The sequence below is a fragment of the Anas acuta genome, chromosome 27 (genome assembly GCF_963932015.1).
Source record: "Anas acuta chromosome 27, bAnaAcu1.1, whole genome shotgun sequence".
Classification (NCBI taxonomy): Eukaryota; Metazoa; Chordata; class Aves; order Anseriformes; family Anatidae; genus Anas; species Anas acuta.
The window spans coordinates 4,099,299-4,125,400 of record NC_089005.1 but is presented as its reverse complement, the minus strand read 5'-3'; the positions used below and the strand labels follow the sequence as shown (position 1 = coordinate 4,125,400).

At 59.3% G+C, this 26,102-nt stretch overlaps 1 protein-coding gene and 1 long non-coding RNA gene across 2 annotated transcripts; one reads left to right on the top strand and one right to left on the bottom strand.

Moving 5' to 3' along the window:
• Positions 1 to 597: 597 nt before the first annotated feature.
• Positions 598 to 22,073, bottom strand: HK2 (hexokinase 2). Its single transcript, XM_068662391.1, has 18 exons — positions 21,942 to 22,073; positions 15,014 to 15,176; positions 11,368 to 11,516; positions 10,939 to 11,058; positions 9,807 to 9,902; positions 9,602 to 9,701; positions 9,158 to 9,341; positions 8,350 to 8,505; positions 7,967 to 8,200; positions 7,487 to 7,791; positions 6,848 to 6,996; positions 6,401 to 6,520; positions 6,193 to 6,288; positions 5,636 to 5,735; positions 5,257 to 5,440; positions 4,918 to 5,073; positions 4,374 to 4,607; positions 598 to 4,017 (listed from the first exon to the last, which is right to left on the bottom strand). The coding sequence occupies exons 1-18, from the start codon at positions 22,002 to 22,004 to the stop codon at positions 3,873 to 3,875; spliced, it is 2,754 nt and encodes a 917-aa protein (XP_068518492.1). The 5' UTR covers positions 22,005 to 22,073; the 3' UTR covers positions 598 to 3,872.
• On the top strand, positions 18,994 to 25,775 carry LOC137845327 (uncharacterized). The gene is made up of 3 exons (XR_011090167.1): positions 18,994 to 19,558; positions 21,842 to 22,153; positions 23,710 to 25,775. It is a non-coding gene; the product is annotated as an uncharacterized lncRNA (long non-coding RNA).
• Positions 25,776 to 26,102: the final 327 nt, after the last annotated feature.

Here is a 26,102-nt window from a genome sequence, read left to right as displayed (position 1 = left end):
TTGGACAAGGAGCAGAATTTTAAGGCTTTCATCTGCCAGAGCATCAGACTTTGGTTTTAGATGCTTGAGCACTTTAGTAAAAAGCTTTTAAAACCGTCACTGATTCAGCAGAAGGAAATCTGGGCTGCTCGTTACTGCCGGAAGAGAACAGGTTCGTTAAAATACCTGCTTTTCCAGGCCTGGCTGGTGGGTTGAGCTGCCTGAGGGCTCCTGCTCTGTGCTGAGGGCTTGCCCCGCTGCAAGGTGCAGGACCGGATCCTGCTCTGCCCGTACGCCCTGCTGGCTCCTGGGGCTGGTTGCACCCGCTGCCCTGCCCGCCCGGCGGGCGGCGAGATGGGGCAAGAGCTCGCCTGAGATGTATGCTGATTTCTTTTTCCAGACATTGATGACTCCATCCCTTGATCTACAGGTCTCCAGGTCCCACCTCCACCCTCCTGGCTGTGTTGGGACTGTCAGGGTGAAGAAATCCCTGCCCAGCGCTGTCCTTTGTCCCAGGGGATAGGGTCAGGGCTTGGGGATGGGGCTGGTGGTGCGGATGCCCTTCCCAGGGGGTTGCTACAGAGTGGCAGGAGCACAGAAATCCAAACACAGCACAACTTAGCCCAGAAAATGGGTGGGTTTTTTTCTCCTCTTTTTTTTTTTATTTGTCACTGACTAGGAGCAGCAATCGTGGCAAAGGGGAGCTGAGAAGTACAACACCACACTCAGGAAAACAGTATGAAAAGTACAAAAATAAGGAAGCCTATATATAATATCATCGCAGTCAATTACTAAAAATAAATATTGTAAACACGAAATAACAACATCAGGTGAATCTACAGTCACTCATTTCTGCTAGCAGCCGGACAGTCTTTGGCTTTATTTAACTCCCCCTGCCCCGCACGGAGCCAACGTCCTCATTAAGATGCATTTTCTTTGTTTCAGGTTTGAAAGACAACAGCCTGAGAGGGATGTCACCCGGTGATTAATTTGATTCTCTCCTGCTCCAAGCTCCCTTGTGACCAGGAGTCACCCCTTCAGTGCCCACTCCTCTGCCAGAGCCAGAGAAGCGATGTGCCAAGAGATGATTCCTCCTCTTTAGCTGGGGAGGAGGAGAGCGTGGTGAGATGGGGCACCAAGGTTCCCCGTTCCAGTGTATTTGGTCGCTGTTTTACCACAGCACCCCCTGTATGGGGACGCGTGGATTTGGGGTATTTTGCACCCAGACGTTGCCACCTTCCTTTCTCTGGCCAACAGCCTGGGCACATCCTGATTGCTTGGGGAGGGGCAACGTGGCCCCGAGCCACCCCAGGACAACCCCCTCTACTTTGCCCCCTGCCAGCTGCTTCTGGGCCAGAGCTCTGCACCTCGGGAACTCTCAGGTCCTCCTTACATCTCAGGTGCCAGGAGATGATACGCGGCCTTTGGCCCCGAGAGAGGAAGAGGCAAATTGCAAGGCTCAGTATTCTGTTGCTTATAAAAAAAGCAGTAACAATAAAACCCTGTCCAAAGTACCCCGAGAACGATCCCTGGGGAGGAAAGGGTGGCTTCCTGCCATGGGAGATGCCATTCTGCGCAGCCAGAGGAGGTGCCAGCAGGAAGGAGCACAAGGAAAATGCATCTGAATGGGGACAACCAAGCAAAACAAAACAAAAGCCATCCTACATCCACAGAGCAGCGCGTCTGGAGGAGGAGAGACGGGCTGGTCAGCCTGTCCCTCTCCGTACATAGAATTTGATCTTCCCTTCATGTCAATAATTACAGTTTCAGCTTCCCTTCTTCATTTTAAACACATTCACATAACGTGCCACGGCAACATTTTGGTGTGAGCTTACAATCAGACCACACAGCGACCGACCAACGGAGCCTGAATCGGCCACAAACGCAGGGCTGCCCGCGGTCCCCATCCTCCCCGCCCTGTCCCCAAAACGACACTTGCAGAAAACGTAACCCAGACTGACAAAGCTGCTACGTGTCACAAAAGGGGCACAGCTGGGTAAGTCCCTAGGAGGTTAAAGACACCGCTGCTGTGGCACCCTTCTGCGTGATGGAGCAGGTAAAAACCTTGCTGTTCCAAGTTTTCAGCAGGTAAGACGTCAGTCTTCTCAGGAAATAATCACACACAACTGCTTGGTATCCGATTAGAGGATTTCTATAGCATCTTTAAAAAATTTATTTATTATCTTCTAAAACTTCCACTAAACTTGGTTTCTTAAATCACTTCTATACACAGTCAGAATTTGTTATAATTGTCTTGAGGCTCATAAAAAAATAAGCATTTAAAATGCCCAAAGAGCAGTTTTGCTTTAGAATTGTGCTACTGAACTTGACCCCCAACATAGAAGAGATACTTTTGGTAATAAGGTGACCCCAAGCAGTATAAAAATATACATAAAAATACCCAAAAACCTCTGTCCTCCAAACTGAAGGTCTGTTCATGGGAATTATTATTATTATCATCATTATTATTTTTGTATATCACTGGATTTCATTCCCTTCCACTAAATATTTACAGAAACACACATGCCCCTGCTCGTTCCCTTCACCCCCAGGCTCTCCTGCTGGTGAAATCGGGGGCTGCTCTGCACCATGGTGCACACAGCCTTGGGAAGGGGCTGGGGTGACAGCCCCGGGTGGCATCTGGGTGACACTGATCGGTGGCATTGGGGTGGCACCGTGTCGATCAGGACCTGGGTGCTGGCAGGGGATGAGGCTGCCACGAACGGGGGGTGACAGCAGGGACTGGCTCCTTCGTCCCCTGCCTGCAGCATGGCCCTGGCTTTCCGGTGTCCCTCTCATTCTGGGGACAAAGGATGCCTGAAGTTCTCACACAACCACCCGCAGAATTTGGGTCTTTTTCTCCAGTCTACCCCAAGGAAATTTTAAATTAACAAGAAAAAAAAAAAAGGAAGGAAGGAAGTACTCCGTACCGTTCTTAAATGACATTAACATGACGTGGAAGCTAAGCAGCACGGCCCCGAGGCCAGGTACATGAAAAGATGCACGATCTCTTGAGATGTGGGCACACGGTGTGCCAACGCAGGCACCCCCTGATGGCTAGGAAGACTTGGAGCTATTCCACAGACAAAATGAGCCAAGACTCACCGTGCCGGCTGAGGACACAAATCTGGGATGCTTCTGCATGCCTTCTTCGCACGCATGCGTGCGGCGGGGCTGGGTGCTAGCGGTGGGCATGGGGCACACAGCCACGCTCTAGTAGGGTGTGGGTGGGAGGTGGGGGCGCGGGGCTTGCCCCCTGCCTCCCCCGGGGTTTTCCCAGCTCTGCTGGAGCCACCTCGGGTCCGCCAGGTCGGGCTCCGCTCAGCGCTCCGTGCGGAGACACGCGGCGCCTCTTGGTGCGGTTTCGCACCCTGTGCTCGAAGACTTGCCATGACTTTCATGGAAATAACACAGCCGTGATCAGGGTAAAAGACTAACGGAGGCCTTTAGCCCAATCTGAAAGAGGTTTTGCTTTCTACAGCACGGACACACGACATAGATAAATAGGTACTGGTTACTGTAAAGTGACGATGCAGCGTCGGCATTACTCTAATGTTTCTGCCATTAGGGAACACGTGAGCGGTCAGGAGGTGCGGGGAGGAGTGCTGGTGCTCGGCATCGGCTGCGGCTGGGATGGGTTCACAGCCGAAGACACTTTTAGCTTTACTCGACACGCAGTTTTTACAGCGTACGACCAAACGCCCCAGACAACGTTTTGTACAAAGCGTCTCCAGTCCCACCCGCGGCGTCCCGAGGGACCGAGTAAAGCTAAGAGTCTGCTTGGAGGGGAGGCCACGTGTGTGTATGGGTGTGGGTGTGTGTGTACGGAGGGAGGGAATGGGGAAGGAAATCGGTTTTGTTGAAACCAAGCTCTTCGGCAAACCTCCCTTCTCCTACCGCTGGCCGGCCTCCCGGATGCGGCAAGCCACCGCCGTGATGAGCGCCGCACCCTTGCCGCTGCCGTCCTCCGACTGCAGGAAGGTCACCTCGCACTTGGGGGACAGCTGCTTCACTGTCTCGTGCATGACGGTGGAGAAGCTGCAGGGAAGGACAAGGACAAGGAGCTCATGAGGCCTGGGGGAGGACGATGTGCCCAAGGCTGCCCTGCGCGGCCGCACAAGATGGCCGCCAGCGGCCATTGCTGTGGCGCCAAGGAGAAAAGGCAGCAGAGGGCATGTGTTAAATCCACATTGCATGCCCAGAGCCAAACCTGGCCCCACCTGTGGCCCCCCCAGGCCACCAGCCTCACCAGAGGAGGTTTTAGCTGCCCCCTACCCATGGTTGGGTTCAACCCGGACCTGGCTCCCCAGCCATTAAGGAGCAGCCTCCCAAGCCAAGCCCAACCTTCCCTCCCCAGCCCAAATCTCCTCGGATGACCCCCTCGAGCTACTCACTGCGGGTGCAGCTTGTAGAGCGTGCCGTCCACGCCGACTGTCACCTTGAGGAAGTCCAAGCCGCGGTTCTCCCGGATCTTGTCCACCACGGCTGCCATGCCGGCCCCGCAGAGCTGGGCGGCGCGCCGGGCCACCACCGTGCACACCTCCTTCACGATGATGCTGTCGTCGCACGTGCTCTCCAGGCCCAGGTGCTGGAGGATGGAGCGCACTTGCAGCAGGGCCAGGCAGTCACTGGGGAGGACGTGAAGGTTGGGCAGCATTAGGAGGAGATGGGGGCAGCGTGGGTGCGTGGCTTCCCCTTCCTCATCCTCCTCCTGCACAGCCCGGGGGCTCCTGGCTCAGAGAGCATCAACCCAAGGGGCTTCACAGGCAGAGGATGGAGGAGTCCATGTTGTCACCCCCAAACACAGTTTCCCTGTCCCAAATCCCTGGATTTTACCCAATTATTTTCACTGTGTCTTGCCCTGGTTCTGAGCTGAGTGCTTGAGGCACTCCTCCCAAGCTCCAACCTGCAGCACTAAGGCCAGGATCAGGTCCTCACCTTTCTATCTGGGACAGGAACTTGGTCTCAAAGATCCCTCTGGTCTTCAGCCTCTCAGAGATCCGTCCACGGAAGAGCAGCCCTCGCTTGGTGAAGTCTATCAGGATGTTCCGGACGATCTCCCCCAGGTACATCCCGCTGATCATCTTCTCAAACCTGGCACGGAGAGGGCAGGGCTGAACCTCAGGGCACGAAGGATCCAGATGGATTCACCGGGAGGCAGATGGGGCAACCCGGAGCTGTTTGTGGACACCCAGCCTCATCTCCACCTTCCGACACCTCCCCACAGACACCAGGGGTGAAGGGACACTCGTCACAGCCCCCAAAGCCCCCACGCACCTTTGTTTCCCGGGGTTGAGAGAGAGCTCATCCACGGCCAAGTCAAACTCTGTCCGTATGTCATCCAGACACCCGCTGTCGCCGAAGGCGCCCCACTCCATGTTGATGCACATCCTGCCCTCATCACCTTCCACCAGCTCCACGTTCCTCATCTCCTCCATGTAGCAGGCGTTGCTGCCCGTGCCTGCGGGGAGACGAGCGTTTGTCATCGGGACAGATGGTGAAAAGCAGGGTGTGCGTGCAAGACAAAAGCCTTTGGACACCCTTTTCAATGAGATCCCTTTTCAATGAGATCCCAAAAGGTGCTGGGAGCAGGCAGCGGTTCCTGACCAGGATCAGGATGAGCGGAGGAACCCCGTAAGAAAGCTGCAGCTCTCACCGACTATCAGCCCCACTTCACAGTATGGATCTTCGTAGCCACACGTCATCATGGTGCCCACCGTGTCATTTACCACCGCCACCACATCCAGGTCGAACTCCTAGAGGGAAGGGGTTGCAGGTCTTACCGCTGGGGGACACAGCTCACTGCACTGCCCCCAGGGTTGGGAAGGGACCCGTGGGCTTCCTACGGCCCCACGCTTCTGCCAGTGGGTGCTTGGGGCTCAGGACAGCTCCAGTACGATGCAACTGGAGAGGAAGCGGCCTGCTGGGACAGCCCTACCAGAAAGAACCCCCAGGGCAGGAGCTTTGGGCGGTCTGCACGGAGGCAGCGGTGTCCCCTCTGCTCATGGGGACGTCTGCTCCTTCCTGGCCAGGAGCTGTCTCCTAGCTCCAGGGCCTGAAAATCCAACCTCTAGCAATGACTAAGGGTGGTTGTTAAGACTCAGACACTCATTAACCGTGCTCAGCCCATTAATTTGCAGCCCAATTAAAGACGCCAGAGAGAGTCGGGATGTGGGAGTGAGAAGCCGGCTTCTCAGCAGCGCGGCCGCTCACCTCTCTCCTGTGGATCGCCTCCTTCAGCAGGCTCACCACATCCTCTCCCTCGCAGCCGGTGGCTTTGAAGCCTTTTGTCCACTTGAGGAGAATCCCCTGTGGTGGAAGAAAAACAGGGTAAATGGGGAGGGAGGGGGCCACCCTCTGCCCACCAGCTCGCGGTGGGCACCCTTAGATCTCTGCCCGTGGGTGGGTGGGCTGGGGGTACCTCATCCAGGCTGGTCTGCTTGCAGGGGAAGGAGAAGGTGAACCCCAGCGGGAGCGAAACGCCCTTCATTCCCATGTATTCCAGGAAGTCGGAGATGCAGTGGACGATGTGGTCGAAGAGCTGGGTGCACAAAGACAGAGGAAGGGGTTACAACCACGGTGAGGAACACCAGCCTGCCCAACAGACCCAAAACAGCAACCTGGGGGTGCCACGGGGACACTGCCCTCCTCAGGGTGTCCCCAGAGCCCATCTGGCTCCTTCTAGAAACATTCGCCATCCATCCCCAAGTGCTGCCCAAAGTGGTTTGCAGAGCACAGAGTGTGACTCGAGACACCTCTCACTGCTTGTGTGCTCCCAGAGCCTGTGGTCGGCCAGTGTTGGCCATCTGAGCTGCTGCTGCTGCCACCCCAGGGCCCTGATCCTCCGTCTCCAGCAGCCCGTCCTCACCTCCTCGCCCGTCCCCTGCATGATCTCCAGCGGGATGGAGTAGATCTTGTTGTGCATCTCCACGCCGCGTCTCATCCCGTTCCGCACACGCACCAGCAGCACGCGGAAATTCGTGCCCCCCAGGTCCAGGGCGAGGAAATCGCCTTTTTCTGAAAACCAGGAGAGATCATCAGGGGAGAGACCCCAACAGGGAACATCGTGGACATGGCCCAGAGGCTGACCCCAATCTGCTTTCATGCTGGGAAACCAAGACTTGGATGGGAATGGGTTGGGAATGGGATAGGAATGAGCTGCAGATGGAAAGCAGGAAGAAGTTTCTCCAGACCTCAGGAGACTCCTTGCCAAGGGGCAGGCACACACCCGAGCCCCAGACAGACCCGGGAGCACAACCCAGGACAACGGTGGTGAGAAAGCTGTGGTGGAACGAGCACACCCAGAGCAGAGCTTTGTGTTGGGTGCGGGCTGGCCTGGAGGCTCTTCCCAGTAGCATACTGGAGGCTCAAGCCCTTGGTGCCACTCGCACGGTAAGGAGGGAAGGACAAAGGTCCCAGCCTCTCCTGGGGGGTTCAGATGTTCAAGCCAAGATGCTCCTTGCCCTACGTAGGGCATGAGCAGGTCGGGCTGATCCAGGTGCCTCACCTGTCCCATCCGGAGTCGAGCACACGTAGGTGGGCAGCATCTTCACCGTGGCCTTGGCGTGCGTCTCCTTGCCCAGCCCCTTCTCCATCTCCACCCTCATCCTCCGCTTCACCTCCAGGAGCTGCTCGTGGCTCAGTTTGAGGGCCTCCAAGATCTTCTGCCTCGCCTTGTGCTGGGCGGCCAGCCTGTAGGCCACGGCCGTCACCATGGCTGCCCCCTTGCCACTGCCATCCTCCGACCTCACGAAGCGGATCTCGCAGTCGGGCAGCAGCTTCCGCACCGTCTTATGGAGGCGCCGGGCAAAGCTACGGAGGAGGAGGAAGAAAAGGACTCGAGTGAGCCACCATGGGCCACATCAACCTCTGGGATGGCAAACGAGGAGGATCTGGGATCCAAACGGAGGCGCCCGGGGGCCAGCACCCTGCAGCCAGACCCCCTCTTGGTCCCCACTGGCCTCTCCCTGATGTTTTGAGGACTTACTGGGGATGCTTCTTGTAGACGGAGCCGTCCACGCCGACCGTGGAGCGCAGCCGGTCCACCCCCTTGTTCTCCTTGATGCGCCGCAGCACGGCGGCCAGGGTGGCCCCGCACAGGTTGGCCGAGCGGGTGGAGACGATCTGGCAGATGCGGTGGGTGGCCAGGCAGTCCTCGTGGGATGGCTCCAGGCCCAGCTTGGTGAGGATCTCGTGGGCTTTCTGCAGCCCTTCTTTCTCCCTGGGCAGCCAAAACAGAAGGGATTAATGCCTAGAAATCCAGCTTTCGCCACCTGAGGTGTCCCAGTTGGCCCAGTGGGTCCGATTTCTCCCAGTGTAGATGTCAGGAGGTGGGCTGGGACGCCAAAAAAACACCCAGACCCTACTTACTTCTCGATAGCGGAGACGTATCTGGTCTCAAAGTGGCCGGTAGTGCGCAGGTCTGACGTGAGCTTCCCCCTGAACAAGAGCCCCTCCTTGGCCATCTTCACCAGGATGAGCCGCACCAGCTCTCCCATGTACATGCCGCTGATCATCTTCTCAAACCTGCCAAAGGGGCGAGCACCAGATGCGTTTGTTTGGTTACTGGAGGTGGCCACCAGCAGCATAGGCACGCAAAAATCAGCTGGTGCCCCAAAAAGAGGGTAGACACTGAGCTATTCAAGGCAGTGGTGTGCCTGCACCCCTGCAAGAACCAAGGCCAGGCTGGCCTTACACCCTCAGCTGTGACACCGCAGCCTCCCGGCACAATCCGGGTGTCTTTTTCCATATTTTATCCCATCACCAAGAAACTAAAGGCATGTTGATGAGCGTCCTCCTGCGAGGAGGGCTTAGGGCTACCCGATGGGCAGCGATTCCCCTTAATCCCACCGCAGCTGCCAGCTGGGATGGTACCCAGGGAAGTCTGTAGGACTTGGCTGTGAACATTAGGTGGTGGTATTCGCTTTTTGATCATTCCATTGGCAGGGGGAAGGAAACAAATCAGCGCATCCAAGCGGAAGGTTGATGAGGGAAGCGGGCGTTAGGGGGCTGACAGCCCGAATCTCCAACCCATCCCCTGCTGAAGCTGCTGAAGCTGGCAGGGTGGAGGACGCCGTGACCCACTTAACTGGGATGACCGCGTCCGTCCCCCAGCGCCAGCACGACGGGAGGACAAAGCAACGCGGAGCAAAGCCCACGGAGCCAGGAGCCTGCTTACAGCTGCTTGCCGGGGTTGAGCGAGCCCATGTCGATCTCGTGGTCGAACTCCGTCCTGATGTCATTGAGTGCACCGTCGTCGCCGAAGGCGCCCCACTCCATGTTGATGCACATCCTGCCCTCGTCCCCCTCCACCAGGTCGATGTGCCTCATCTCCTCCATGTAGCAGGCGTTGGTGCCGGTACCTGAACCAAGCGTGGGGATTCAGGCACGTGGAGGTGACAAATGGTGCCGGGTTCCCCTTATTCTCCATAATTACCCCCATATAAAACACTTAAACATCTCCTTGGTTCACACAGGAGCACAAACAGGCAGTGCTGTTTGCTTTTAAGGTCACTGTCACCTTTCTCACTCCCCAAAAGACCCCGAAATCCGCAAGGAACATGATCCCTTTTGGGGGCTGCTCAGGACGGACCCAAATTCTCCCCCGCCCAGCCCTGCTCACCGACAATGAGTCCAACTTCGCAGTTGTGGTCGTCGTAGCCACAGGTCATCATGGTGCCCACGGTGTCGTTCACCACGGCCACGATGTCTATGTCAAAGTCCTGAAATGCAGGAGAGGAGGCTGAGCGCCGCCAAACCCCATCACGGCACCTCAGCAAACCCCACGCACCCCGTCCCATCCCCGTGGGACCTGCGGGGCTCCTTACCCCTCGCTTCTTGATGGCTTTGCGCAGCAGGGACACCACGTCCTTGCCTTCCACGCTGCTGCACTTGAACCCCTTTGTCCAGGTGACGAGGATGCTCTGCGGAGGGACGGCGAGAACCAGAGCTCAGCGGGACCCATGCACTTCAGGATCCCCACATCACCCAACCCACACACGGACGGACAGACGGACAGCACTGCAGGCGGAATTCCCTCCCTGTTATCTCCTGTGAGCCATTGCATCAGCAACGGTTTCCGCATCCCGGTTTATGGCCATGGGCCCGTGAGTCACTCGCTCCCTCCTGCCGGGAACGTGACCTCGGTGGCTGGGTTCATGGAGCCCTGGAGCAGAACCAGCTCCAGTGCACGCAGCGGATCCAGGGATCTGCCTGCTATGGGATGCATCTGGCTGCCCCACCAGCACAGGCACTGGGACTGTCCCCATTTGGGGCCGGCAGAGCTATCCCTGTCACCCAGAAAAAGGGTGGGGGCATCGACCAAATCGGCAACCTCCGACAGCAGATTTTTCAACCCAGTTGCCGGGGATGCTTTGGCAAGAGGCAGACAAACAGCCGCCCGCCTGACGGATGGGGAAACCGAGGCACGGAGTGCAAGGACCTGGGTGCGACCGTGGAGCCGACGCTTCCTCCCTCAGCAACTTGTCCCTTTTACAGCTGCCCCCGCGAGGGAAGCAGCCACCCTTCCTCATTGCCACCACCACATCCCCGCTGCAGAGGTCGTGCCCTGCTGCCGGGGCAGCGTGGAGCCGCCCGGACCCAACCCCTGACCGTGGTGAGGGAGGAAAAAAAACAGCCCCTGGGAGCAGGAGACGGCGGCACGTGATGAGTGGAGCAGAGCCACGTGCCTCGGGGCTCGCAGCGAGGTCGCGGGCGCGGATGTGATGCTCGGCACGTCCGTGCTGTGCAGTGCTCGGGGCTGCTGCTGCTTCGCCAAGCGCCGGCTGCGCGGGGGGGTGGCTGCCACGACGAGCTCAGCATCACCCCCCCCCCGAGCCCTGCGCATCCCAAAGCGCTAAGGTTTAGCGGTGAGGATGATCTCAAAGTTTTTTTTTTTTTGCAACCTGAATGGTTCTGATGCGGTGCAGAATGAAACGCGGAGCAGATCCTGTCACCCACCTCATCCAGCTTGGTCTGGTGACACGGGAAAGAGAAGGTGAAGCCAAGGGGCAGCTTCTTGTCCTTGATTTTCAGCTTCTCCATGAAGTTGGCCAGGCACTCGGCGATGTGGTCGAAGAGCTGAAAGGTTGAGGGTGTGCATGAGAGCAGCAGCCACATCCCGCATGCTGGAGGGGCTGGTGTCCCCCTCTGTCCCCCACAGCACACCCACACGGTCCCAACCTGGCGTCAGGGACCCAGAGCTCCGGGCAAAGCGAGGCAGGAGCTGCCCAGAGCAGGGAAAGGACACGATGGGACCAGCCCCAGCCCCAGGAGACATCTCAGTGGCTTGGAACAACCCTGGCTCCTCCTAAAGGATGGAGCCACCACACGTCGGGGCTCCCCAGGAGACGGGGGCCAGGGCGTAAAGGAGGGGAGGCCGCCACCCACCTGCGCCCCGCTGCCCCGCATGAGGTCCTCGTGGATTTCATAGATCTGGCTCTCCATCTCCACCTTCTGCAGGCCGTTGTCGGACACCCTGACCCGCAGCACGCGGAAATTGGTGCCGCCGAGGTCCAGTGCCAAGAAGTCGCCGTCCTCTGCGAGGAGAGAGCCAGGAGTTAACGGGGCCGGGCCCTTGAGGCAGCATCCCAAAGCACGATGCCCGAGCTGGAGCTGCAGGGCTGGCCGGGGGGAATCCTGCCCCCTCCCCAGATGTGGGGCAAGGTCTGGGATGGAGCCCCGGGGCGAGGTGGGACGTATCCTGACCCCTTATCCAGGGGATCGCTGCTTGTGGTGGGAGCAGGACTGGGGGCTCTGCAGAAGGAACCCTGAGCAGCCCCATCCAGGCGAACCAATGCCCAAAACACCACCCAAAAATGATGCAATTCCTGGGGAAGACACCAAAGCAGTGCCATAAGGGAGGTGGCACCAGGCTGTCCCCTAACCCTTTGATGCAGGGACCCCGGGAAAGCTCCCAGGACCCCAGCCCCAGCGACCAAAGCCCAGCTCCAAGGCTGAGCCCCGCCGCGCTCTCCTTCCTTGAGCTTGGCTAAAACTTTGCTATGGGGGTAGGGGGACAGGGACTGCTCAGGGCTGTCCCACAGCTGGCTGCCCCACACTTTGTGATTTTTTTTTTCTCCGTTTTACCAAGCACTATGGCAGCTCGCTGAGGGATTTGGGATCAACTGAGACCTGGGGTGCGGGAAAAGCGCCCAGCTGGCTGTTTCAAAAACCCTGTCGGTGTGGGGAGAGGGCTGGGGGAAAGCCCTCCATCAGCACTGTTTGGTTGCTGCACACATTTAAATGTGCTGCGCTGGCTCCCCTGGGCAGATTACAGCACCCGGGGGCCGCATTGTGCCCGGCCCTGCCTTTACAAAGGGGCTGCGGCTGGAACAAAAAGCCTGGGTTATTGGTATTCCAGGGGGAGCGGGCCCCGGCCGGGCACTGCAGGCGGTGACAGACCCCAAGGGTGGCCTGGAAGTGGCTTCACGGAGCCTTTTTAACCAGGGGTGTCTCAAGAAGTGGTCCTCCCCGCGCAGGAAGGGGGGGGATTGGTGGTGAACAGAAATAGGATGGTGGTCCTGAGGTGGTGGGGTCGGGGAGCTTTGGTGCGATGGATGAAGGAACGGGGAAGTTTGGGGGGCTGCTGGGCTGCAAGGTGGGGTCCTGCCACCAGCCCCTGCTCCAAGCCAAGTGCTCATGTTGATTTTGGGGTGGTTTCATGCTCATTTACCAAGAATGGGGTCTGCAGGGGCTCTGCACGGCCCTCGCTTCATCCCTGGAGCAGCGCAAGCGCCCCAGGAGAGCTGCCAGCTCACAGCACCCTCAGCAAGGCTCAAGGCTGGGGCTGTGGGGGGGGTCCCAGAGGTGCCCCAGGTCCTGCCCACGGTGGGGTCTCCCCATTCCCTTCCCCACAGCCCCCTCGGATGGGTTTCCACAGCAGCTTTCCTTTTCGCAGCACAGCATTCGGGCACTTAAGCCCCGCAAACCCCTTTTCATGGGGGGCAGCCCCACGCTGTGCTTTTTCCCCTCCTGGAGGCCAAAGAGCAAGGACGTGGCTGTCCCCTCGTCCTGCCCAGGTCCAAAGCAGCCTTTCCTCGACCCTACAAACAGCAGCCAGCACCACAAAGCAACGACACGATGTGCCCATCGGCCCCAAGGAACGAAACACCGGCTGCAAGCCGGAGAGGTGTGAGCGGCGCTTGGCTTTGCAGGAGGAAAAGAAGGCAGGAAAAATAGGAAAACTGGGGAATTCCTCTCCTGGAAAATTCCAGGATCTGGGCTTGACGATGGACTGGGTTTGCAAATATCACAGCCACGTCTTCCCTCAGATTAGGGCCTGGTTAGGCGATAAGGTGCGGGCGGCGATGCCGAGCTCCCGGCAGGAAGGCAAACACCGAGCTTGGATTCCAGGCACTGTTTGCTCTCAGCCCCGAAGCCCAGCGTCTAATTCTGTTAAACACACCCGTGCTGCCTGGAAGGAAGTGCTCGGGCTGTTAGCTAAGCGGGCAGGGCGCTCTGCCCTGCTTGGAAATGTTTTCTGTCCAGGCTGGGGCCAGGGAAAGCGAGCACCTTGCCCAGGAGCACAACCAGGTCCCCCGAGCAGCAGGAGCAGCGCGTGGCTGAGCCCACCGTGAGCTGCAAGAGAGCGAGGAGGTGCCAAAAGCAAAGGAAAAACTCATTTTGGGGCTGTTTGCTGCCTCCAGTGGGATGCTGGGGGCATCTGAGCAGCGCCGTGCCCTTGCCCTGCATCTCCCGCGGGCACGACCTTGTGTTTGGGTAAGCCCCGCAGAGCGGGCATCATCTGGCCTAATCCGACAGCAGAAACTCTGCAGGAGCACGGGGAGGCACGAAGGGCAAGGACACTTTGGAGGAGGGCAGTGCAGAGCCCTGGGAGCCTCAAAAAATAAATATTTATTTTTTTTTAAATAGAAAACTGCATCCCTTCGTGCGGCAACGTGCCCCTTGTCACCCTAAACTGCCACCCAAGAGCGGTGGCGATGATTCTGGCTTGCTCTGGGAGACGCATCCTGGTGGAAATTTTTTTTTTGGGGGGGGTTTATGGTAAAGTTTTTGCTCGTGCAGCCAGCAGCAGTGGGTGCAGGCTCTCCCTGCGTCGCCCTGCCTCTCCTCGGGGAGCACCGCCACACACGCCCCGCTCGCTCCCGCGCCGCTCCCATCACCTTTGGCTGCCGTTGTTCACGTAGCCGGGGGCAGGATTGGGGCTATCCCTGTAATTAAGGCGTTCTCAAATATTTAAAGAGATCTAAATCTCAATCCCGGGGCAGGCGGCCAGGTCCGACTGTCGGCGGCACCGGGGTGCGGGCGGGCACGCGGCCGCCTCCTGATGCTCCTCGCGGCTCCCCGGGGACCCGAGAGCTGCAACCCCCCCCCTGCACCTCCACCCATCCATATCCTACAGATCAGGACCTGTGTCTGCAGGTCTGACCCACACCGGGATGGGGTTCTTCTGGCAGCTCCCTTTTTCCCTGCTTTTTCCACCGAGGTTTTATAAGATCCTGTTGAAGGCGCCGGGGCTGAGCAGCATCTCCAGCCACCGAGCCCGAGGAGGAGGAGGTGCTGGAGGAAGAGGTTTGGTGCGGGATGAGCAAGTCAGAGCCTGAAACGGGAGCCGTGCCTGGCCAGGAGCGTGCTCCATCTCCTGGCCGAGAGGGGTCTGGTCCCCGCCGGGAGGCTGGAGGCACGTGGCAGCGTGCAGAAAGGCGCATTGTGAGGCTCCGAGCCCCCCCAGCGCCTTCTCACGCGGTCCCCACAGCGCTCAGGGCTGTCTGGCCTCGATGAAATGCGATGAGCTGGACCCGTGACAGCCTCGTCCTGCCGGGACGGGCACGTGAGGGCTGAATCCCACCCCTAGCCCACACCTCCACGAGCTGGGAGTCCCCCGGTCCCCATCCTGTGCCCAGCACCCCCTGGCACAAACGGGACCTCCTTTTGGGCAACGCCAGCCCCGTTCCTGCAGCACCGTGAGGCCAAGTGGCCCCTGGCACGTGGTGGCACCTCCAGGGCCACCTCGCTGGGGACAGCTGGCCCAGCAAGGCCCAGGGGGGGCCGTTTCCCGTTGCCATTCCCATACCTGTGCCGTCCGGGGTGGACCTCACGAAGGAGGGCAGCATCTTCACCGAGGCGGTGGGGTTGGTGTCAGCTCCCAGCCCTTTCTCCATCTCCTTGCGGAAGCGCTCGGACACCTCCTGGAGGGTCTCCTCGGAGAGCCGCATGTGGTACAGGTACTTGTCCACCTGAAAGGTGCCGAGAGGGCAGGAGGTGAGCGGGATGGGGGGGACCTGGGCATGAACCCCGCGGCCGGAGGAAGGTCTGCCAGCAAGAGCAGATCATCTGTGCCAGGGGACAGCTTCTCCGCATGCTGGTAACGCTGGTCACAGCCCTGGCACATCTTCCTGAACACCTCGGGGTCACAAATCGCGCCGTGTGCCCTTCGCTGCAGCATCCCCAGACGGGGATGTGGGAGAGCCAAACCCCGAGTGCCCCCGCAGCCCCCAGCAGGGGCCTGATTCTGCCCCCGAGTCGAGTCCTGGGGCCGTACAGCAGAGGATGGCTGGGACTCAGCCCCCCAACCCGCTCTGCGTAGGCTGCCGGTGGGGAATTCACCCTGTTTATTTCATTTCCTTGCTGTGCTGCTCATTCGTTCCCTCCTGGGGAGCCCTTACAAAGCGTTACGGTGCTGGCAGCTGCTCAGCGCCCTGCAGCAAACACCCAGAGCCACGAGCGAGGTGCCCAGAGCCACGCACCAGGTGCCCGCCTGCCCCTACAAGTGGCATCGAAGCGCCCCTTGGGAGGACAAAGGACAAATCCCGGCCCCGAGCCAGCCGCTGGCACCGGGCACGCTCCTGTCCGTGAGCTGGGCAGGGCCGGCAAGCGGAGAGGCGGACAGACAGACGGACCGCCAGCTTCCCGAGCTGTGCCCCGTCGCAATTAACTTCACTTAACGTTAATTAAAGGGCAGCTGCAAGCCCTGCGAAGCCAGAGGAGAACCCCACCCAGCTGCTCACCTGTCTGCAGGCACGTACCATGGGGTCACCCCGAATCCGGCGTGCCTTTTATTCCTCCTGATGGAGGAAATTGGCGTTTTGCGGGCGCGGAACGAGCGCTGCCCTCGCTGCCCTGCTCCCCCGCCTGCTCCGGGCTCTGTCTCGGGGCTGCTCGGGGTCCCCTCTCTCCAAAATTTCGGGGCCCAAACCCTGCTGAAGGGGCTTGGAGCGGTAGGCGGCGGGTCCAGCCTCCTCCTCGCATCCCCCTGGGGGTTCCTGGCCAGGAGGTGACCTGGAACAGGCGACTGGAGCCGGGGCAGATGCGAACGGGGAGCAGCCCAGGAGGAAACGTGCCCTTCCCCACCCCCCTAACTGTTTGCCTGCCCCTCCTCACCCACCTGGGGAGCAGGAAGACAAACGCCCGCTGCTTTCCCCAACTGCTGCCCACGGAGCAGGGCTGGGGTTGTGGCCTCTCGCCTCCACCCGCTGCCTCCTCCACGAAATTCCCTCTGGGACCGCCCTGGCGGCCGTGGGTCGATGGCACCGAGCCGGGCCGGGTGGCCCAAGCCCACGGGACCGTGTTCTGCCGGGCTGCGGGCGCCTTTCCCCAACCACCACCCCGCTCCTTCGGGCACCTCGGGAGCACCTTGCGCCGCCTGCGGCTCCGGAGAGGCAGGATCCGAGCTTCCCTCTGCCTCGCCTTGCCTTCTGCAGCCTCACGTGGCTCAGGGGTTCCTGGTAAAGATGGGTTTGGGGCAAAATGTCCCAAGAAAGCTCCTTTAGGTCAGTGGTGCACGCACCACGCTGCCGGTGCTTGTGGCATTGCTCCTGAAGGGCAGCACCACGGTGCCAAAGTCTCTCTCCCGTCCTTCCCTTGGACCTTGTGTGATGGGGTCTCATCCCTGTGGGGTCACAAAAAGCTGCCAGCACCCCCCTGTCCCCTTCGTCCTTCCCACAGGAGCTGGGATCTTCTCAGCAGCCTCCGAGGCCAGCTCCCTGCCCTGGTGCAGGGCACGAGGTTGCGCCTCCCCTCCGCAGGACACGTTCCTCATGTCCTCCAGGAATAATCGGCGGCGCGAGATGCAGGGTGACCTTCCTCTAATCCCCGAAGCTCTTTAAACCCGGGATCATCTTCTCCTACAAACGCAGACCCCGTCCCACTTGGCGGCTGAGCCAGGTCAGGGTGGCCGGGGCACGGTGGGCGCTGCGGCACCTCCCCGGGTCCGGGCACCCGGTCCTGCCCCGGAGCTGGGGAACACGACGGGACCCAGCCTCAAAGAAATGGGGTCACTGGTCCCAGCACGCCTTCCCTGCTGGTACAAACTGGGAGGTGGAGGACGGGATGGGAAGGAGGCTCTGCTGCCCTCCCTTCGTGCTCCAAGGGAGGAGGAAAGCTCGAGCTGCGGGGGAAGGTCCGGGGGGTTTGGGAGGTGCTGGAGGAGCAGCTCCGTGAGCTGGCCAGATATTTTCCGAATTTTTTTCCTCCTAATCATCTGGATGCTCCCACCAGGGTGTCCCTAAGGGTGTGGAGCTGCAAACACACAACCAGGAACAATTTCCTCCCAGTTCGGGGAAAACTCCCCTGTGCTCAGACCCTACCCTGGCGCGCAGGCAGTGACTTGGGTTGGGGCACCCCAAAAAGAGAGGGGGGGGAAAAAAAAAGGAAAAGGAAGCTCTGCGACTCGTGGCTGCGGGACCGGCACTGCTCGAGGGTGGCAATAGCAGCGCGATTACGGCTTCCGGCAAGCGCCACCGCTTCCTGCAGCGCCCGCGTGGCCGCTGGCAGCCCTTCCCCTTTGCCGTTTTAGGGTTTTTTTTCCCCCAAAAAATAAAGCGCCCACGGGGTCGGTCCCCTCCGGTTTCCAGCTGGACGCAGCTGTAGCAGGGGGGATGGCGTGGTGTCACGAGGGGCTGGTGGCGTGCTGGAGTGGATTCTTTGCCTTTTTGGCAACGGAGAATCAAATATTTGTCAGGATAGAAAACACGGCCCAGCTCCGAGAGGGCTACGAGGCTTCGATGGACAGAGCTGGGCCACGGCGGCGCTCCTAAAAACTACAAATGTGCACTTCCAGCCCTGCCCGGCCTCCTCCTCACAGTCCCTTTTCCCGAAATTGATGGATTCCCTTTTCCCGAAATTGATGGGTTCCCTTTTCCCAAAATCAACGAATTCCTGCCCCAGTTCTGACACAACCACGACCTTTCCCTTGGCAGACGCCGACCTTGCCCCAAACGCTGCCAGTCCCCGAGCGCTTCGGGGGTCCGGGGGCTGACCCCGCAGCCACCCCCTGCCCCCTGCAGTGCCCGTGCCCCTCGTCCACTCCCCGCGTGCCAAATCCAACCCCTTGTGACCCCCCCCCGGTGCGGCCAAGCCCCCGATGACACAAGCCCCGAGTCATTTCCAGCCGCAGTGACTCAGAGCCGTTCCTGCTCGGCCGGTTCCTCCCAGCCCTGGGCCCAATCCTGCCCCGCAGGAGGAGCGGGGCGCCCGTTCCTCAGCCCCCTGCATCACCGGGAGGCGGTGAATGGGGACCTGTCCTCGCGCATCTCCCCCTGCCAACCCCACCCAGCCAAGGGCAGCCCCCAAAAAAAAATAAAAAAATATTTGAACCTGAAAATGGCCTCGTTTCCAGCTCGAAATTGGGAGCCAGGAGCCTGTGGGTCACCCACCCTACGTGCACCCCCCTCCCTTACCAGCACCCCTCTCCTGTTTTAAACCATCCGAGCCCCCCTTCCCCTTCGGATGCTGCCCCACAAAAAAAAAAAGGGGGCAGTGGAGGCTGGGAGCAGCACGACACGGCGGGGAAACTGAGTCACATCCCGAGGCAAACGGGAGGAGGCTCGGGACGGGGCTGCACCACGGCACCCCGAAAGGTGAGGGAGGCCAGGGGGGCCGGGCAGGCTGTCTGTCCGTCCGTCCCTCCGTCTGTCTGTCCTGCCGCTGACCTTGCCAGGGCGAGGAGAAGCCGCGGGATGGCTTCCAGGAACCTGCAATCCCAGCCGGCCCCTCCCACGGCTGCAAAATAATAAAAAAAAATAAGGGAGCCGGGGCGAAAGGAGAGACGTAAAATTAATGTACTGCAGCAAAAGATAAAGGGGGGAGCAAAACCCTGCTGGTCGGGGCCAAAAAAACGGGAGGAAAACGAACCTGAGCTCCGTTTTTCCCTTCTTTCTAAGGAAAAGTACTGGTGAGGAAGGAAAGCTGCCGGCCCAATTATTTCGTGGTGAGTCAGGAGCCGCCCGCTGCCGCTGTCACCTCGCTGGCACGGGGCTGGGGCGGGCAGCAGGAAGCCCAGGGCCTGGCACATCCCCGGGGAACGCGGTCGGGTGGCGGCAGCTTTCATCCTGGGGTGCCAAAGGACGCGGCCCGGGCGCACTGGGGTTTGCACAACCCCTGGGAGGGGAGAGGGCTTCGGGCCCCGACCCACTTCCCGGCCACCGAGCGGACCCCTGGGGAAAGCCGGGTGGAGGAAAAATGCAAAGAAAAGTCCGATTTTGGGGCGGTTTTGAAGGCCTTTGTCCCGCCGCGGAAAGAAACCACAGCGCAGGGAAAGGGCACTTCGTTCCCACGTCCGAGGCTCTTTTCTGCCCGATTCGGATCAAAAAAAAGGCGCTTGACCCCAAGCACGGCCTGGGTGGGTGCCCTCAAATCTTTTCCCAAATTCAGGCTTGAACTCTGGGCTTAGGTTTAAGTTTGGCACTTGGGAAAATCACAAAATCCCAGCTTTCCAAGAATTTCATCCCCTACATTTCTCCGTACTGGGTACCCACTCAGGAGGATTTGCAGGGCAGGGATTAATGATCTGCCCTACCAGCACGGATGCCCTCATCCCCTACAGGAGAGCCGTGCCGAGCTCCAAATCGGCAGGAATTTATTTAAAAAACAACCCCGGCCGTGGGGCTGGTTACTTTTTGGGGCCGAACGCGGCCGTTTTGTCCCACATCTCCACCACCCGCTTTGTTTGGGCTCGGAATCACAGCAGCTCCCGGGCACGCCGCGTAACGAAGCCGAAGGCGCTCCACAAACCCCCCCGGCCCCCGATAAGGAACCCGATAAGGAACCCGAGAGCTGACCCAAAGCCAAAAACGCAGCAGCGGGGCCACGCCGCTGCCCTATTTCTGCCGCCGGGTTACACAACCCTCTCTCGTGGCTCGCTCGCTTGCACAACCCCACGACACTTGACACAGCCAGCGGAAGGAGAAGACGAGCCCCGTCTTTCTTTACAGCTGGGGAAGTTTTTTCTATGCAGCTTTTTTTTTTTTCTTTTTTTTTTTTTTTTCTTTTCCGCACCCTTGTTTGACTTCCTATTTCCCGCAGCCCCAGGGCTGCCGCCAGCGTGGCGGGTTTGTTTCACCTCTCCCTGCCTGCCCCGCTCGCCGCGTGTCCTCTCCGCCTTCCCAGACGGGAGCGAGGACGCTGGGGCTCGCCGTGGCCGGGCGCTTTCAGCGCTGCTTCATTTCCATTCCCCAAAAATCCCCACCAACTTCCACGGGAACTGCAGCCCCAGCTCAGGATGCAGCAGCCGAACCCCCCCACCCCCCTCGGCACCCTCAGCGGAGAAACCCCAAACCCACGGCCCCGGCGGTGATTTTTTGCCCCAAATCTTGAATTTAATGAGAGCTGCTCGCCCGCCCGCCCTGGCCAAACAAAGGACGGGCGCGGAGGCATCGCCGCTCGCCCTGCTCCGAGGTGCCGGTGCCGGTGCAGCACCGGGGACGCTTCCACTTGAGAGCACCCCGCGGTCCTTGGGGGGGTCGGAAATCGAGGCTGGCTCCACTTCCACGTGGTTAATTAATTAAGGGGGTTTCATTCCCCCCCAGCCATTTCCCCGCCAGCCCCCCCGTGGGCTCCCCGTGCCCCCCAGGAGCCCCCCGGTGCTGGAGGTGCCGCGATGCCCGCGGGATGCTCGGGGGCCACACGTGCTACGGGGGTGGCCGGGAAAAAAAAAAATGTGGGGAGCAGAGCGGGGGGATCCCCCCAGCCCCTGCCCATGGGGGGGACACGTGGGGACACGTGGGGACACTTGGGGACATTCGGGGACACGCGGGGCCCGCCACGGCACGTCCCGCACGGCGACACCGCCACCCGCCCACCATGGGCCCGCGGCCCCGGCGTCACCACCCTCACCCTCAGCTCCTTTTTTTTTCTGGTTTCCCCTTTTTTTTTCTTTGCTTCTCCTCCTGCTTCCCCCATTTTTTTCTTTCTTTTTCACTTTTTGCCTTGCTTTTTATCTTATCTTCCTTTTTAACTCTTTAACTTTTTTTAACTTTCCCCCCGCTTTCTCCCCCCTTTAAATACACTTTTTCTTCCCTCTTTATCCATAGCTTTTCTTTCTTCCCCTTTTAACTTTCTTCTCCCCCTTTACATGCATTTTTTCTTTCTCTCTTTATATATCTTTTCCTTCTCCCCCCTTATATTTTTTTCTTCCTCTCTTTTCTTCCCCCTTTTACATATTTTTTCTTTCTTCCCCCTTTTCATATATATATTTTTTCTTCTCCCTTTATATATTTTTTCTTCCCCTTTTTAAAATATTTTTTTTCTTCCCCCTTTGTATATATATTTTTTTCTTCTCCCTTTTTACATATATATTTTTTCTTTTCCCTTTTTATATGTATATTTTTTCCTTTTCCTTTTTATATTTTTTCTTTTCCCTTTTTATATACATTTTTTTTCTTCTCCCTTTTTACTTATTATTTTTTCTTCTCCCTTTTTACATATATATTTTTTTCTTCCTACTTTTTATACAGATTTTTCTCCCTACTTTTTAAATACAGTTTTCTTCCTACTTTTTTTTTGCCCCCTCTTTTTTTATTTTTTATTTCCTCCCCCCTCCACCCACATTTTCCCTCCCCCCTTCCCCATATCCCTCCTTTCCCCCCTTCACGCCCCTTTTCCTCTCCCCATTTTCCACTTCCAGCCGTCCCCCCGGCGCCTCACGGTGAATTTTCCGTCTCCCCCCGGTCCCCCCCGGTCCCCCCCGGTTCCCCCCGGTGCCCCCCGGTCCCCCCCGGCCCCACCTTCTGCGCCTGGTCATGGCTGAGCTCAGTGAAGAAGTAGGCGAGCAGATGGGACGCGATCATCGCGGCTCGGAGCGGAGCGGAGCGGAGGCGGCCCCCAGCAGCGCGCGCCCCGGTGCCCGCGCGCGCCCCGCAGCCTCATTGAGGATTCCCCCGGCCCCCCCGTGACGTCGTCCCCCCCGCCGCGCCTCCCCATTGGCTGAGCCGCGAGGGTGTGTGGCGGCGCGCGCCCCGGGGGCCCCGCCCACCCGCCGAGGGGGGAGCCCGAGGGGAAGGGGGGGGAAGGGAGTAGGGGGGGGATGGGGTGTATGGGGTGGGGGTGTTTGGGGTGGGGGTGTTTGGGGTGGGGGTGTTTGGGGTGGGGGGTATAGGGGGATGGGGTGTATGGGGGGGGGATGGGGTGTATGGGGTGGGGGGTGTGGGGTGGGGGGGTGTGGGGTGGGGGGGTATAGGGGGAGATGTATATGGGGTGGGGGTGTATGGGGTGGGGGGTATAGGGTGGGGGTATTTGGGGTGGGGGGTATGGGGTGAGGTGTATGGGGTGGGGGGTATAGGGAGAGATGTATATGGGGTGGGGGGTATGGGGTGGGGGTGTATGGGGTGGGGGTATATGGGGTGGGGGGGTATAGGGCGAGAGGGTATAGGGCGAGATGTATATGGGGTTGGGGTGGGGGGTATGGGGTGGAGGGTATGGGGTGGAGGGGTATAGGGGGAGATGTATATGGGGTGGGGGGGTATGGGGTGAGGTGTATGGGGTAGGGGGTATAGGGTGGGGGTATTTGGGGTGGGGGGATATAGGGAGAGATGTATATGGGGTGGGGTATATGGGGTGGGGAATTATGGGGTGAGGGCTATGGGGGGATGTGTATGGGGTGGGGATGTATGGGGTGGGGTGTATGGAGGAGAAATACATGCAGTGGAGGTGTATATGGGGTGGAGGTGTATACAGTGTGGAATTATGGGGTGGGGGTGTATATGGGGTGGGGAGTATAGAAGGAAATGTATATAGGGTGGGGTGTATGGGGTGGGGAATTATGGGGTGGGGGTGTACATCGGGTGGGAGAGTAGAGGGGGAGATGTATATGGGGTGGGGAATTATGGGGTGGGGGTATATAGGGTGGGGTGTATGGGGTGGGGAATTATGGGGTAGGGGTGTATGGTGTGGGGATGGTTTTGGGGGGATGTGTTTGGGATGGGAATGTATAGGGTGGGGGGGTGTATGGAGTGCTTATGGGATGGGGGTGTTCAGGGTGGGGTGTGCAGGGTAAGGGTATATGGGGGGATGTATATGGGGCGGGGGAAAGTTTAAGGGGTGGGGGTGTAGGGGTGGAAGAATGTATATAGGGTGGGGGTGTTTGGGGTAGGGAATTATGGGGTGGGGCTGTATGGGGTGGGGGCTCTATGGGGTGGAGTGAGTGGGGTGGGAGTGAGTGGGGGGCTCGGGGGAGTGTATGGGGAGTTGTATGGGGCTGGAGGGTGTATATGGGGTTGGGGGTGTATATGGGGTAGGGGGCACTAATGGGGTGGGGAGCGAGTGCAGTGCTGGGGGCACACAGGGGGTGTCGCAAGGAGCCCTACGAGGGCCGGGGCACGTCCGGCACCGCCAGGCCCTGGGGCAGCTCACGGGGCCGGGGGCAGGCGGCACCAAACCCCCCCCTGAGCTCCACCCGCTCCCGGCTCTGCCCAGCTCCATCCCTCGGCAGCTTCGCCTCGTGGGATTTCTTCCCGAGCGCTCATTTCCAGCATTTTATTTTTTTTTTTTTCCAAGGAATTGAAGCTGCATTTCAAAGGAAAGCGAGGGGCAGCAGCGAGCCAAAGAGACCGCGAGGAACGCACCCGAGCCCGACGCCTTTCATTTTTCCGGGCACTCCGGGCCCTTCCTGACCTTTCCCATCAAGCGAGAGCCGGTGTGGGGCAGGTTTCGGCTCCGGCTGCCCCGTGGCAGGGGATGAGTCCTTTTAATCTTTCCGGCGTGACTCCGTTTCGCTTCCCCCTCTCATCCAGCTTTCCGCTAAAGACCCGAATTCTCCGCGGTTAAGCCGAAACGCGTCGCCAAGCCTAAAAATAGCGAGGCACATCTGGCTGCTTTTTTTTTTTTTTTTTCTTTTTCACGTGTTTTACGAAGGAACAGGCTCTACGTGCAAAATCAGAAACCCGGCTGCAATCTGCCCTGCCCCCAAACTCCCCAAATTTTGCCTTCCCCAGTCCCAACCTCCCCCAAACCGGCCGGGAGGGCAGCGCGGGAATTCCTTTGCGCATGAAGCCGGGGCCGCGCTCTGCCCCGCGCCTGTCTCCAAACAGTGTTTTCTGTTGAGTTTGTGAATTTGAGTTTGTAAAGTTGAGTTTGTGAATTTTCCACCGTGGTTCACGATTCCTTTCACACCCCAAAACCCGAAATCCCGATCTCCATCCTTGAGAGCCAGCTGGCAGGAATCTGGCAGCGTTTTCAGCGCCGCGCTGCCGGGCGATTCCCCTAATGCCATTCCCAAAATAAACCGTGGCGAGGGCAGCGCGCTCGCTGCGGAGGAAGGCAGGATCCCGCCGAAGGAGGCTGCGTGGAATCAGCTCTTTGCCCACAGCGGGTCACGGTGAGGGCGCCGGCGCTGCTTTATCCCGGGGAAACTGAGGCACGGGCAGGGAGCGCGGGCGGCACGCGGTGGCCACGGCTCATCCAGGAGCCGGCGCTAATCCTGCCCCGTGATTCACCCGCATAGTTTCCACCGTCCTGCTCGTCGCGCACGCCACACGTCCTGTCCCAAAAGGAAACCCCGGCCGGGGCAGTGCCAGCGGGGACCATTTGTTCACCTCGGAAAGCTTCAACTCGCTGGCGCCCGACCCAACTCTCCTGGGGCTGGAAATAGAAAAGCAGTCCGATAGCTCAGCTTTTTGGGCAGCCTTGGCTGTGCGGGTGGAAATCCGTCCATCTGGCCATCCATCCGTCCATCCGTCCTGCTGGTGCTCATGTCCAAATTCCCACCGCTGGCGCCAAAAAGCTCCAGCTTTTTTTTTTTTTGGTGGTCCCCAAGGGGGCCGGGGCTGCTCGTGGCTGGTGCTGAGCGGCCCAACGGGCCCGAGCGTTTTGTTTTGGGGTGGCACAGTAAATTGGAGGAGATTTAGCTGCCAGCCTTGAACTTTCGCACGTGTTTCGCCCTTCTCTGGTTCTTTTCTGTCTCTCCCACCTTTGGGTGCAAGCCTGAGAGGGTTTCTGCTGGGGGCTGCTGTAGGAGATGGGGAGCAGGGGCTGCTATAAGGAGGGGAGCTGAGGCTGTCTCAGCACCAGAAAATGCGATTTGCCCAACAAGGGGCTGAGAAAGGTGCTGCTGCCCCCAGATGTGATGGGGGGAGCATGGATCAGAGCTGCTGCCTCTGAGCATCGCAGTCCCCAAAGCCTCAGGAAGGTCCCCAAAAGCTGGAGGCGGTGCAGGAAGGATGCTGGACCCATAAGCACGATTTTCTTGTGCCCCTCTGAAGCTGGCGTGGCTGAATTCACTGAGGAAACCCAGCAGCCCCTCACCCCAGAGGGATCCTGGCTCTGCTCCTGGGGTTGCAGAAGGGCGCGGCCCCAATCCTGGCACCTCCTGCAGGTCAAAAGTCCCGGCAGGGCCACGGGGCCGTGAGTCACGCCGCCCCCAGACGAACGGCCCCGGTGCCCGAAACTTTCCCAACCAGGCCTGGTGTTGTCACCAAACCTGGCCTGTGCCACGCTGGGGACCCGGTGTCTCCCAGGGGAGCATCCCTTTGGCCTGGCTGGTGGCACCTCGGGGACCAAAGGTGGGTGTGAGGATGTGAGCCCCTCTCTTGTAGGGCTTGGGTGCTCAAAACCATCCCCGTTTGTTTTTTTTTTTTCCCTGCTGGTGCTCAGCATCTATGTTGGGAGAGCAAAGCCACGTGTGGGTGCCCTCCCCTGAGCCTTCCTCGCTGCCTGAGGAGCTGCACAGCGTCCTGGCAGTGTGGGCAGGGGCCGGGGGGCTCCAAACCCAGCTTGGTTTGGGCAGCTCCAAAAAAAAACAAACAGGCTGGAAGCAGTCAGAGAGCGTAGGGAAGGGTTGAGGAGCCTTTGGCTTGTTTTCCACCAGCACCACAACCCCAGGGGGGCTCGGGGCAAAGCCCTAAGCCCTGCCCCCACCTCCTTTGGGCAGCACCAAGGGCTCCTTTATTTTA